At 45.5% G+C, this 14,639-nt stretch overlaps 1 protein-coding gene across 1 annotated transcript in view; it reads left to right on the top strand.

Moving 5' to 3' along the window:
* Positions 1–7,117, top strand: part of LOC137537221 (uncharacterized) — a 256,733-nt gene extending 249,616 nt beyond the window's left edge. The window contains 3 exon segments of the mRNA XM_068259321.1: positions 1,446–1,543; positions 1,656–2,169; positions 5,560–7,117. Of these exon segments, the coding sequence (XP_068115422.1) occupies positions 1,446–1,543; positions 1,656–2,169; positions 5,560–6,683 (1,736 nt within the window). The 3' untranslated portion in view covers positions 6,684–7,117.
* Positions 7,118–14,639: the final 7,522 nt, after the last annotated feature.

Here is a 14,639-nt window from a genome sequence, read left to right as displayed (position 1 = left end):
TGTGTACACAGGAATCTCTTATATATACTAAATAACATCTATGCTGTAAGTATAAAGCCTGATGTGTAGCTGTGTCACTAATAGAGATGGTCAATGAGATGGAAATAATTCTGCGCTGATGCTGGTCTATGCAAATGTATGCACTCTCTTTGCTCATGAAATCAAATAATTTGATATGTTGGTAAAATTTGGATTGGTGACTACGAATTAAAGGGTACCTGAGACAGATGAAAAGAAAAATTTTATACATACCTGGGGCTTCCTCCAGCCCCCTTTAGGCCAATCAGTCCCTCGCTGTCCTCCTCCGCCACCTAGATCTTCTGCTGTGAGTCCCGGTAATTCAGCCAGTCAGCGCAGTCCAGCCACGTGCCGCTCTTCCACAGTCAGGAGCATTCTGCATCTGTGCAATAGTGCTGCGCAGGTGTAGTACGCTCCCGGCGGCGGAGTGTGTGCATGCGCACTACGCCAGACTGGCTCAAGTACCTGGACTCATAGCAGACGATCCAGGTGGCGGAGGAGGACAGTGAGGGACTTATTAGCCTGAAGGGGGCTGGAGGAAGCCCCAGGTATGTATAAAACTTTCATCTGTCTCAGGTTTACTTTAAGTTACACAGTAGTACTATACTCCCCATGGAGCTGCAGGGAAGCCACTGAGAATGTTGTGCACATTGAACACAAAGGCGTTGTCTATCACCCATAATCCTGGTTCAGATTGTGCATGAAAAATGTGTAATAGAGGAAGAATCCCCTCGTTCTCCTGCAGGGTACCTACACATCACTCTTACATGTACCCACAGTCACGTTGCCTAGGGCCTGATCCATGTTCAGATTGTACATGAAGAATGTGTAATAGAGGAAGAATCCCCTCGTTCTCCTGCAGGGTACCTGCACATCACTCTTACATGTACCCACAGTTACATTGCCTAGGGCCTGATCCATGCTCAGATTGTGCATGAAGAATGTGTACTAGAGGAAGAATCCCCTCATTCCCCTGCAGTGTACCTGCACATCACTCTTACATGTACCCACAGTTACGTTGCCTAGGGCCTGATAGATGTTCTTTGTTCCGGCCTGTGCCTTTTACAAGTACTCTTACCAAGGACTAGTTTTAGTCTATGACTAAAGGGAATAAATATGGCAGCCTCCATATCCTTCTCACTTCAGTCGTGTTTTAAAATTCTTAAGCGTTGGCAGTTAAGAGATGCATTTTATGTTACATACTTTCAATCAACAAGATTTTAATATGCAAATTAGAGGAGTCGGAGTCAGTGGATTTTTGTACCGACTCCACAGCCCTGGTTTTTCCTACAGATGGATCCAGTAATGGAAACCCACCAGAGAGATGTACAGGTCCTCTTTATTCCCAGGATTGTCCACCCAGATCCCCCATCATCTGATAAACACATAGAGACAATGTATGCAGTCAGTGTGTGTATTTCTTACAGATGTGTTCAGTAACACAAACCCATCCGAGAGATGTACAGGTCCACTTTATTCCCGGGGTCGTCTACAGGAAGATCCCCCCACCCCCCGCCATTATCAGGTAGGTGGAACTGAGTGTCATTAGAGACACCAATCTATGTGGCATTGTTTCCTGTTGTCTCTTTTGTTATCTGTGTTCACATTATAAAGTTCTTCTTATTTTGTGTGATTAGGATGGAGAACTGATACAAGCAAATGCTGTGGTTAAAGAGGAAGAATGTGAATTTTATGTGAGGAGTTATCAGCAGTCTATGGAGGAGGGTGACATGATGGGGACAAGTAAAGAGGAAGAAGAAGAGACATATGTGAGGAGTGATCAGCAGTCTATGGAGGAGGGTGACATGATAGGGACACTAAAAAAGGAAGAAGAGGAGATGTATGTGAGGAGTGATAAGCAGTCTATGGAGGAGGGGGACGTGATGAGGATAAAGAAAGAGGAAGAAGAAGAGGCGTATGTGTGGAGTGATCAGCAGTCTATGGTGGAGGGTGACATGATGAGGATAAAGAAAGAGGAAGAAGAAGAGACGTATGTGAGGAGTGATCAGCAGTCTATGGAGGAGGGTGACATGATGGGGACAAGAAAAGAGGAAGAAGAGGCGTATGTGAGGTGTGATCAGCAGTCTATGGAGGAGAGGGACGTGATGAGAGCATCTAAGGAGGAAGACATTACTGCAGAGATGAGAATTGGTGAGTGCTAAACATTAGTAATGCAATTGCATTATTACACTGACTAATAAATATGTCCCTGCTGGGCACAGTACAGATCATCTTCCTCTCAGTATGTGTGGTAATATTACCACAGTTTCATGAATCTACCCCTTTGATACAATGTAAAGCAGTCAGTGTACAGCTTGTATAATGGTGTAAATTTGCTGTCCCATCAACATAACTCAACACACAGCCATTAATGTCTAAACTGCTGGCAACAAAAGTGAGGACACCCTTGGGCGAAAAATGTCAAAATTCTACTCAATTAGACATTTCAGGGCCCAATCCAATTCACTTTTTTCCTAAGTGTTCTCCTTGGGGATATTTTTATATCTTATCAATAGATGGCCTTTTAAGCAACAAAAAAATTAATAATTTTACAGTACTTTTTCATTTGAGTGTTGAGAAGAATCAGGTGAAAAATGATGTCCTAGGAGAGAACTTAGCAGAGGAAGGGAATTGGTTCAGGCCCTTCCCTCCCTGAGGTCATGTGACTGGTTAGTGTTACAAGGTCTCAGGGGCTGGGATGATCACCGACCTGAATCGTGAAGGAGGAAGTGCGTGCAGTGAGGCTTGCAACACAACTAAGAGTTTGTAACTTTGTACCTGGGTATTTTTATGGTATTTTAATGTTTTTTTTAATGTCATTGAGTTTTTTAACTTCTGTGTTGCATACATTTTGTACCAGTTAGATAGGAGGTAATTCACCTCCCCTTGCACCTTAATGACCAGCCTACTCCTCCCTTGGGTGGAGTTTGGAGAGATAGGTGCATGAACGTCCCCTATTTATGGAGGCTTTTACCATTGTCTGATCAGCTATGATTAAGAGCTAGTGCAGCTCGAAACATGTCAGCCTGCTGATGCTTGTGAATTTGATTTATTGGATATGTCCTAAATAAAGAGTCGGAATCCTGGACAAGTGCGGATCCTCTGCTTTTGTATTGTCACGTGGGCTTTGCTGACCCGGTCGTGCACTGTCATAAGGATTGGTGGGTTGCAGCGGTGTACACAACACTTTTTCTGCAACTAATAGGACACTTGCAGCCTCTTTGGAACGCAGGGTGGACGGGGGAATTATGGGTAAATAACACATTCTATCCCCGCCGCACACCTGCGCTTATTAAACCTCATGTGATTCAGGTAGGTGATCATCCCTGCTCAGGTGTGAATGGGGAGCAGGTGTGGTACATTTGGTGTTATAGCTCTCACACTCCCTCATACTGGTCACTGGAAGCTCAGCATGGCTCCTCATGGCAGAGAACTCTCTGAGGAACTTAAAAAGAATTGTTGCTCCACCTAAAGATAGCCTAGGCTATAAGAAGTTCGCCAACACTCTGACACTGAGCTGCAGCATGGTGGCCAAGACCATACAGAGGTTTAACAGGACAGGCTCCACTCAGAATAGGCCTAGCCATGGGCGACCAAGGAAGCTGAGTAAACATACTCATAGTCATAGACAGAGAGGTAGGGGAGAGACACACACCAATCACACACACTCACTCACACTCTCTCCCCCCCCCCCCTCTCTCTCTCTCTCTCTCTCTCTCTCCCCCCCCCCCCCTCTCTCTCTCCCCTCTCTCTCCCCCCTGTCTCTCTCTCTCTCTCTCCCCTCTGTCTCTCTCTCCTCTCTCCTCTCTCTCTCTTCTCTCTCTCTCTCTCTCTCTCTCTCTCTCTCTCCCCTCTCTCCTCTCTCTCCTCTCTCCTCTCTCTCTCTCTCTCTCTTTCCTCTCTCTCTCCCCTCTCTCTCTCTCTCTCTCTCTCTCTCTCTCTCTCTCTCTCTCTCTCTCTCTCTCTCTCTCTCCTCTCTCCTTTCTCTCTCTCTCCCCTCTCTCTCTCCTCTCTCTCTCTCCTCTCTCTCCTCTCTCTTCTCTCTCTCTCTCTCTCCCCCCTTCCCTTGCTGTCCTACCCAGCCTTGCTGAATTCACCCTGGCAGCAGGGTGTGGGGCCACATCTTTCCTGTGTGTGCTCCTACTCTTCCTACCTACTGCATGTGAGAATAACTACAAAGGTGAAAACTGGAGTGATAAGGCAGAACTCTCACTGTGAAAGCTTATCACTACATGTTAATAAGGCAAGGTTCTCTAGTGAATTAACATGTAAAACCCAGATTGATGTGTGGTGATGTTTCCACTTGCCTTATTATCACCACTTGATGTGTGGTGATGTTTCCACTTGCCTTATTATCACCACAATGATCTTAATGAGTTGTGGCCATTGGGGTTGATTCACTAGCTATAGCGCTGTTAGCCATTAGGGGAAGCTGGGGTTAGGAATGTTTAAAAGTTATTTGATAAGTAACCTTTATTTTAATTTAAAAGAAACAGAGAGATTGGCCATTAGAGGATGGGCAACAGCGAGATTCAGGGAGAACTGGGGAGGAGATTGTGTCTCAGAAGTTCAGCAGAATAGGTGCCGTATCTATTCCTGACTCTCTCCTCTTTTAGTGCAATTCAACAGTTACTATTTACATGCTATAAAACACAATGGGGTTGATTCACTAACTATAGTGCTGCCAAACAGCGTGACTAAACTACTGTTACGAACGCTAATAGAGCAAAGCTACTTATTTCATCTGTCACTGTGCATGCCACGTCACATGACTTAGTATTTCCTCTGTACATGCTACGTCACATGACTTAGTATTTCCTCTGTGCACGTTACGTAGCGGCCGCTTTAGTGAAGTATCGTGGGAGCAACACATCACTACTGCGTGGGAAATCAAGGCAGCGGCTGTTGCTAAGTAACGCACACTACGCTGCCACTAGCGCGTGTAGCGTGCACAGAGGAAATATTAAGTTAACTTTTAAACCTTCATAAGCCCAGCTTCCCCTAATCAGGCAGTCCTTGTTGTATATGTGGACGAGGTCAGCCAGATTCTCTGCTCTGCATGGCCTGACCTATATTCATCATGGGATATTATGTTAGTGGCTTGTATAATTAGCTGCTGCAGCAGGACTTGTAATTCCATTAGGAATAGCGGCCGTGTTGTTTGGGCTCGCTCTCCCTGACCTCCCCACACTGTAATCTTGGATTGCAGGTTACTATTACAGTAAAGCACTTTCTCCAACTAGAGCAGATATAGCCCCACCCCCTTGTCATAGCCTCTGAAGAAGTGCTTGTGTGTGACACTGCCGTCAGGCTCCCAGCAACCAGCACCCACCATTACCCACCCCCGCACCGGTACGTGTTTAGTCTCTTCTTATGGACTGTGAAGTGATGATGTAACACACAGCCTACTTGTCTGCACATTGCCAAATAAAGGAAGTTGTACAGCAGTGCCGACCATCCTCTTTCCTTTCATCCCTAATGATAATTGCTCCTCCCCTCAGAATTCTCTAACAGGAAGTGATGATGTTTCTCTATTCACAGGGCGGAGTCCCGGAATCGGGTACCTCTCAGAGACTCGTCTTTCTGTATCCACAGACTGTACAACGGATCATGATGTCACTGGACAAGAGTCTCCTGCAGATATCCTGGTTATATCAAATATTCCCCCAGACTCCCCTCACCTGTCTAACCCTGAGGGGCCTCATACCCAACACAGCTCTCCCCCTGCTGGAGGGTCTCATTCCTGTTCCACATGTGGGAAAAGTTTTGTGTGGAAATCAAATCTTGTCAGACATGAAAGATCTCACACTGGTGAGAAGCCCTATTCATGTGCTGAGTGTGGGAAATGTTTTACTGAGAAATCAAATCTTGTCAGACATGAAAGATCTCATACTGGTGAGATGCCCTTTTCATGTGCTGAGTGTGGGAAATGTTTTGTGAGTAAATCATATCTTGTCCAACATGAGAGATCTCATACTGGTGAGAAGACCTATTCATGTGTTGAGTGTAGGAAATGTTATACATTGAAATCAAATCTTGTGAGACATGAGAGATCTCACACTGGTGAGAAGCCCTATTCATGTGCTGATTGTGGGAAATGTTTTGGGCATAAAATAAGTCTTGTTTGTCATGAGAGATCTCACACTGGTGAGAAGCCGTATTCATGTGCTGAGTGTGGGAAATGTTTTACTCAGAAATCACATCTGATCATACATGAGAGATCTCACACTGGTGAGAAGCCCTATTCATGTGCTGAGTGTGGGAAATGTTTTACTGAGAAATCGCATCTTGTCACACATGAGAGATCTCACACTGGTGAGAAGCCCTATTCATGTGCTGAGTGTGGGAAATGTTTTGGGCATAAAAAAAGTCTTGTCTTTCATGAGAGATCTCACACTGGTGAGAAGCCCTATTCATGTGCTGAGTGTGGGAAATGTTTTATTCAGAAATCACAGCTTGTCGTACATGAGAGATCTCACACTGGTGAGAAGCCCTATTCATGTGCTGAGTGTGGGAAATGTTTTACTGATAAATCACATCTTGTCACACATGAGAGATTTCACACTGGTGAAAAGCCCTATTCATGTGCCGAGTGTGGGAAATCTTTTGCTCATAAATCAAGTCTTGACAGTCATGAGAGATATCACACTGGCAAGAAGCCCTAGTCATGTGCTGAGCGTGGGAAATGTTTTGTAAGTAAAGCACAACTTGTCACACATGAGAGATCTCACACTGGTGAGAAGCTTTATTCTGTGCAGAGTGTGGGAAATGTTTTGTTAAATAATCATCATTGGCCACCAATGTTCTGATGCACATTGTTTTGTTTTTTTCTTACTTTTTTACCATATATACACAGAATGCTGAGGATTTTTACATGCTACTCAGTGCATTGGTTTATAAAGTGTTAAAGTCCCTGAACTGAATTGACCTGATGAGATAATTATGGGTACATATAGAACTGAGCCTAGTTAGAACTTGCTTTGTGTTCACTTTTTTATTTTCCAAAGTAAGGGTTAATAAACTAGGTGCTTTATCTATACAATTGAGGCAGGATCTGCAGTCATATGCAGCCATGGCTCTCCTGAAAAGTAAACAAAAGCCAAAACACTTTTATCTGGCTGAACAAACACTCCTGATAACACAAGAGTGCTGAAATTATCAATATTTGTTTTTGCTGGGAGCTGAGTAAACTCCCTGACAGTGCATTCCTCTCTGGAATTGAGTCAAAAGCGGTACATTTTTTTCAAGTATTTTAGGCCTCCAAATCTTATGTCATAACTCACCAAAATATGTCAGAATAAACGCCTGATAGACTTTCTCTCATTATATAAATAAAAGAGTAGAACACAAATTTGTTGAATTAATGAAATTGATGAATAAATGTAAAAAATTGTGAAACTGTACAAATGAGGCAGGCAGAGAGTAGTCATAATCCAGGCAGAGGTCGGTGCAGGCGGCAGGCAGGGAGTAGTCAAAATCCAGGCCAAGGTCGGTGCAGGCGGCAGTGTGTGTGTGTGTGTGTGTGTGTGTGTGTGTGTGTATATATATATATATATATATATATATATATATTTATATTTATATATTTATATTTATATATATATATATAATATTTATACACACACGCACACACATTGCACTTTTTTTGGGTAAAAAAATAAGTTTAGCTCCACTTTAAAATTAGTCCCGCCCCCTGTTGATGTCACGCCGCCACCACCGCACTGATCTGCCGCTGGGTCCCCGGAACAATAGTGGGGACATGGGGATCATGGCGCCCGAAGACAGACAAGGGAGAAGGTAGAGAGAAGGGAGACAGCCGGGGAGAGCAGCCTGGGTACTGCTGTGCAGCGCTGCTAGTGTACGGGACCCAGGAACACTGCTCATGCAGCGGTTTTTGCCAGCCTGACCTGAGCTCGGGTTTACCATTCTCAGCTCACAAAGCAGAGCCCGAGCATCGGTTGGGATTACCGCCAGGGGGGTTAAATCACTCTGATTTCACTGCTGTGCATAATTCAGAGTCAGGATACAACCCCTTACAGTGAAAATAAGAAAGTGAGACTCCAGGAAAGTTCTATATAACATTATTTACCTGCTCTGAGCTGCAGATATGAGACTATCATAAGCTCCCATTTATCCAGACTGAACTGAGGACAGGAGATTTCCCTCTCTCTGTGTCTCTGTTTTACAGTCAACAGCCCAAGTTCACCAGGAACTGCCCACCGGTGAACAGTTTGGGCCATCTCTACCAGCGACAGGTACAAACTCCATAGAGAGATTAGCACTGTGGCAAAGTTCATTGGATTATCCCTGCCACCTCCTGATCTCCACACGGCAAGAATGAGGTCAAGGGCCACCAAGCTCCTCCCATTGGGCCACCATTATAGGACCATCTCCTCTAGAACAAACATGCGTAGCAGCACCTTCAGGCGTTCCTCCTGCTGAACTCTATCCATCCCCTGCTGAGTTTGCCCTCCTGCTGAACTCTATCCCTCCCCTGCTGAGTTCGCCCTCCTGCTGAACGCTATCCCTCCCCTGCTGAGCCTGCCCTCCTCCTGAACTCTATCCCTCCTCTGCTGAGCCCGCCCTCCTCCTGAACTCTAGCCCTCCCCTGCTGAGCCCGCCCTCCTGCTGAACTTTTTCCTTTCCCCGCTGAGCCCACCCTCTGCGGTAATCCTACCCCTCAGACAGCAGAGACTCCCCTGCACCCGCTCTGGTCCTCCAGGGGTGCAGCACCCTCCTAGCACCTCTGTAGTGCAATATTTCCTGCCCAGGTGTATTATTACCCTCATGCTGTAAATGTTTTCCACCTACACTACTTGACTATTATTCTTGATTTTGTCTGACAATGTCTGTTTATCTGTTGCCAATGCTAAAGCAGTGCAGCTTAATGACAGGAGTGCGAGGTAAAAATCTCCAGCGCACTCTATGCTGCAGTATTGCTAACTTACGCGTGCTCCATTAGCTTAACGGACGCACCACTGATCCCGCCCTGAGCCCCTGGCTTCACAGGATGAGATCCCAGCACTTTGATTGGCCCAATAGGCTGCCTGTCAAAGGCTAATCAAACAGGGAGTGCCCCTTAAGTTAATGGAGGGTGCGTAAGGCTAAAGAATAAACCACATAGTGATAGTAACAAAGGTAGAGAAGGTGGAATTATACAAGTATGCCAGGTTTTTCAAATATTTAAAGAGTTTGTACACAGTGTTAATTTTTTCAGAGAGGCTTCAGAGTTTAACAAGTTTATGGCAGACGGGAAAAAGCTGGTTTTCAGTCTGTTTGTGTGTATGCAGATTGGTCCAAATGTCTACCTGATGGAAGGAGCTCATGCATGGCATTTCTGGGGTGAGCGTTGTCCTTGATAATGTTGTTGGCCCTTCTCATACTGCGAGTCTTATACAGTTATCCAGAAGTCTCAGCATCCGGAAGGAAAAATTCTGACCTTGCAGGATGCATAAATCTTGTTTTACAGTTCTTCATGCAGTAATAAACCTCTGTTACATTAAGGTAAGTCTGTCTTTTGTATTAATTTGTTTTAAATGACTGTATTTCAACATTAATACTCAGTTTGGTATATAGTGTTGGGTATAGTACGTTTTTTTTTTTTATTAGCTAGGCCTATTTTTGACATTGACTCTCAAGCAACCAGAAACTACACTTATCCGGCATTTGCCAATCCCCGTCGGTGCTGGATAATGGGGGTTTTACTGCACAAGAGTTCCCAGTGATTAGTTGTTGCTGCTACTTGATTTTATGGGGATGTATGTGTGTCTTTTGGAGGGAGGAAGTAAGTCTGCTCCAAGAAGTTTAATGCCACTTTTACCTGCCGTAACATAGATATTACGGTAGCTAAGACTACTCCGGGGCTTTTCTTGTGGTTGAAGAGATGAGTGAACTGTGACACCACACTTAAAAAAAAACCCAGCAAACAGAGAAGCTTCCCCATATTGGGGCATTGGATTTGGTAAAGTCTTAAGCCAATGTGTTGACTCACCACACAGCCCTGCACCCGGCATGTGTCTCGTATGACTGTCTATAGGATCATTCACCACACAGCCCTGCACCCAGCATGTGTCTCATATGACTGTCTATAAGTAAGCTTTAGGTTAGCAGGAATGGTTGCATGGCCACCTAACTTTTCATCCTTCCCACCCTTGCCCAGGAATCTTCTAGACTTCAAAGTGCTGTCCTTTGCTGTGTGTGTGGTTGGTGGTATAGTGGTGAGCATAACTGCCCTCCATGCAGTGGACCTGGGTTCAATTCCCAGCCAAGATTTGTGAGCTTGCTTTTGACATACTACAAATGTCTGCAAGAAAAATCCCTCCAAAATGAGAGAGAGAGAGAGAGAGAGAGAGAGAGAGAAAAAGGTGGTGGTTTTTGCTATTGAACCTGTAATCCGGGAGAAATCCGCGAGTATCCGGGTCGGTGGTGAAAGTTTCTGCAGATAGCTATCCAGATATCTGCCCAACTATATGGAATCCAGATCCGACCGGATAGGGTAAAAATGGTCGGATACCCGAATTTCCCGGGCACCCGGGATCTGGATGAGCATCCCTGCTTCCAGGTAACAAAAACACTTTAAAATCCATTAAAAGGCATAACAGCATCAATTATGTTAAAAAGATGGAGAGAGGTACAGGCTAGTGGGAGCGGTCTACAGCCTTTTGGCGCCATCAAAGACTGTGGCCGCATCATCAGAACAATCAGCCCCAAAGAATAATACCCCTTAAATAAGTTCCTACCTTACAGAGAAGCAAAATCGTACCCCTACGTGTCCGCCGCATTAGACCTGGAAGCATCTGCATCTAAAGGCAGTTGGAGCGCACGCCGTGCCATGTCCAAGCAGACGTGAGACGCGTGACCATTACATCACGTCCGGGTGGCGCAATGGGACGCATCACAAGCGCCTGGAACGCGGAAAATGGAGCGCTTACTACACGTCATCAGCTACGTAATTACGCAACGAACCTTAATCCAGGCCAGGAGCGCCACCTGTGGCCATCTTGTGGTCAAAAATAAGAAAACAAGGGAATTACTTCTCTTAAGGCAAAAGTCAATTCTATAAAAATTATTTATTGCTTATACTTACTGGCATTGGGGGTGATCCACAGAGGGAGGGGTACTAGAGAGAATATACTATAATTTAATACAAAAGTGGTATAATGGTTGTAAACTCACCACCCCGTGTGGAGCAGTCCAACGACACAAGCACAGTTCACATTATCTAGAGTGGATAAAAACAACATAATGGTTAGGAGGGAAACCTGGCACTGGCCTACCATAAAAACATATACAGAAAATTATTATCTACAAGCAACCTCAATCTTAGATAAATACAGAAAAATGATTTCTCTCATTTAGACCAAGTGGTTCCGTCGCGTCAAAGAAGGAAATCCAAAAACGTTCTCTCTGGGGACGCATACGGTTCCAATCTCCCCCTCTTCTGTCCCGTGTAGCCTGTTCTATTCCTAGAAATTTAAGGAGAGTTACATCACCCCCCATGGGCCTGTCTCATATGTTGGACGACTCTCGGGCATCCCGCACCATTCGGAACAGATCTACAGTGAGCTTGGTAGCGTTCTTTTAACATATTGGTAGTCTCCCCTATATAAATCCGCTGGCAGGGGCAGACCAATGCATAGACCAGACCCTTTGTTCTACAACTGATAAACTGTTTTATCCTGCAGGTTCATCCAAAGTGGCTTAAATGCTGCTCTGTATAATAAAATTACAACATGAGCAATTATGGCATTTAAAATTACCCCATGGGTCGATTGGAAGAAGTCGTTTGTGGACTTATAAATTCGCTACAGGACAATTTATCTTTCAGGTTAGGGGCACGTTTATAGGACACACAGGGGGAAGGGAGCTTTTATCTTTCAATGATTTATCCTGTTGTATGATCCACCAATTTCTGTTAATGGCTTGTTTTATTGGTTCATACAAAGATGAGAAGGAAAAGTGCATATAGAATATCTCTGGATATTGCTAGCTTTTTTAGGGGATAATAAACAGTCTCTGTCTCTATTTGCTGCTTTTGTAAAGGCCTGTTCAATTATTTTTGATTCATAGCCTCTCTGCATGAGTCTAGCTTTTAATTTCGTGGACTGCTCTAAAAAATCTTCCCAGGTACTAGCATTCCTCCGTAAACGGAGGAATTCTCCATAGGGGACCCCCCTGATAGTGGTCGGGGGATGGTAGCTAATGGCACTCAAAAGGGAATTGACTGCTGATTTCTTTCTGAAAGTTTTATTTAGTATTACACCCTCTAGTACTGATATGTCTTTATCTAGAAAGTCTAGATCAGGGGTCTCAAACTCATGGACCGCTGGCCATTTGCGGCCCTCGATACAATATTTTGTGGCCCGCGCCGGCAAAAGCTTTCTTATAGTTCGCTTCAGTGCTCCCAAGTAATCCGCCGCATCCCTGCCGCTAAACGAGGGCTGCAAAGCCCCCAAATCGCCCAGGGGACAATCCGACAGCATTTCCTGGAAGGGGCAGAGCTTTCAGTTTCAGCTCTGCCCCTCCTGACGTCAATAGCGACGCATCGCCACCCTCTGCTCGCCCCTCTCACTCTTCCTTCATAGAGAGGGGCGGGCGTCAGGATGGGCAGAGCTGAAGCTGAAAGCTCTGCCCCTTCCAGGAAATGCCGGCGGATTGCCTCCCGGGCGATTTGGGGGCTCTGCAGCCCTCGTTTTGCCGCGGGGACACGGCGGATTACTTGTAATGGGTGAAGCGAACTATAAGGTAAAATAGGCAAAATAGTTAGCTTCAGTGTGAATTTGATTTTTGAAATAAAACTCAATGCAAGGGACCGGGGGGGGGGGGGGGGGGGGGGGGGGCGGGGGAGCTGCTGATTTACTTTTTTTGTGAAATCCCTTATCCTGACTTTGCCTCCTGCGGCCGCCAGGTAAAGCCTCATCTGACTTTGCCTCCTGCGGCCGCCAGGTAAATTGGGTTTGAGACCCCTGGTCTAGATGCTGGGTAAAGTCCATATTCACATTATTCGAATTAATGTACAACATGAATTCCTCAAATTCATCCTGTTGACCCTCCCACACCACCAGAATATCATCAATATAGCGGATCCAGAGTTTAATCTGCTCCAGGAACCCATTCCCTCTATGAATAAATGTAATTTGCTCCCAGTGGCCCATGAAGAGGCCGGCATAGGTCGGGGCCACAGGGGTCCCCATCGCCGTGCCGACCTCCTGATGGTACTCAGTGGCGGTCAAAGAGGAATGAGTTCCTGGTGAGGACATATATTCTCGCTTCAGGACTCTCTTTAAAACAACAGGTATTTGTGATTATTCAGAGTGGAGTGAGCATATGATGTCTCCCACAATGCATCACTGCTGAATATGCAAATCACCCCTTTTTTGTCTATGTAAGCTAACCACACCTCCACCCCCAGAACCGCTGGAATGTAATGATGAGTCAGCTTGTTAATATTACAGAGCCTCAATAATCCAACATGAATACAGAGTGGCTGATCCTCCTCAGTGCATGGCATGGATTAATATTGCTCTATAGGGTAGGTCTCGAACACTTAAGGGGCCCATACACTTAACGATTCTCCCGACGTTATACAGCAGATTCGATCACTGTGATCAAATCTGCTGTGAAATCGTTGCACAAATGCTGACCGAACGATCGATTTCCGCCCAAAATCGATCGTTCCCGTCGATCTGTCCGTTAGGAAGCCGGCGGGTCGGGAGTGCGTCGATAGCGGCGTTCGAATGTCCGACAACCGACACTAGCGGCAAATACATTACCTGTTCCGCCTGCGCGTGTCCCCACTCTCTCTGCTGTCCCATCTCCGCACTGGGCTCTGGCTGGCTTCACTTACTTCCTGTCCCGACAGGAAGTTTAAACAGTAGAGTGCCCTCTACTGTTTAAACTTCCCTCGGCAAAAAGTAAAGTGAAGCTGCAGCCCTGGAGTCCAGAGCGGAGAAGAGACAGTGGAGACCAGGGGACTCGCGCCGGCCGAATCAGGTATTGCATGCGGGGGGGGGGGGGGGGGGGGGGGCAGCTCCACAGATCGTGATCGGTTCATAGTGAAATAGATTCACAATCTGTTTGCAGTAAAGGCAGCCATACGATCCCTCTCTGATCAGATTTGATCAGAGAGGGATCTATCTGTTGGTCGCTCTGATGGCAAATCGACCAGTGTATGGCCACCTTAACAGTTACAGATTGCCCATCAAGCTAAACAATCTATTGTCATAATATTTATTATTTTTAGTTGCTACACAACAGCCTCATCTACAGATACATCTCCAAGAACTCACTCCCCTGAGTACTTACTAAGATGAGCGCATGATTCTGGCTTACGGATGTGCTAGTCTTTGGCAGTACTGAGAAATGTGAGTACTTCTTAAGGCTTCCTGAACAATACTCAAGTGCTATTTTACCTGGCAGGTCAAAGAAGACCAAGCATGGCACAGTAATGACGGCCATTGACTGTCCTCAGAGGAGCTCACACTCTAACTCCTTTCATAGTCATAGTGTAATGTCCTACCATATTATTATTATTTATTTATATAGCACTGACATCTTCTGCAGCACATACAGAGTACATAGTCCTGTCACTGACTGTCCTCATGGGAGACCCCATTCTAATC

The sequence above is a fragment of the Hyperolius riggenbachi genome, chromosome 10 (genome assembly GCF_040937935.1).
Source record: "Hyperolius riggenbachi isolate aHypRig1 chromosome 10, aHypRig1.pri, whole genome shotgun sequence".
Classification (NCBI taxonomy): domain Eukaryota; kingdom Metazoa; phylum Chordata; class Amphibia; order Anura; family Hyperoliidae; genus Hyperolius; species Hyperolius riggenbachi.
The sequence above is the reverse complement of the archived record's forward strand: the minus strand, read 5'-3'. Positions and strand labels throughout refer to the sequence as shown.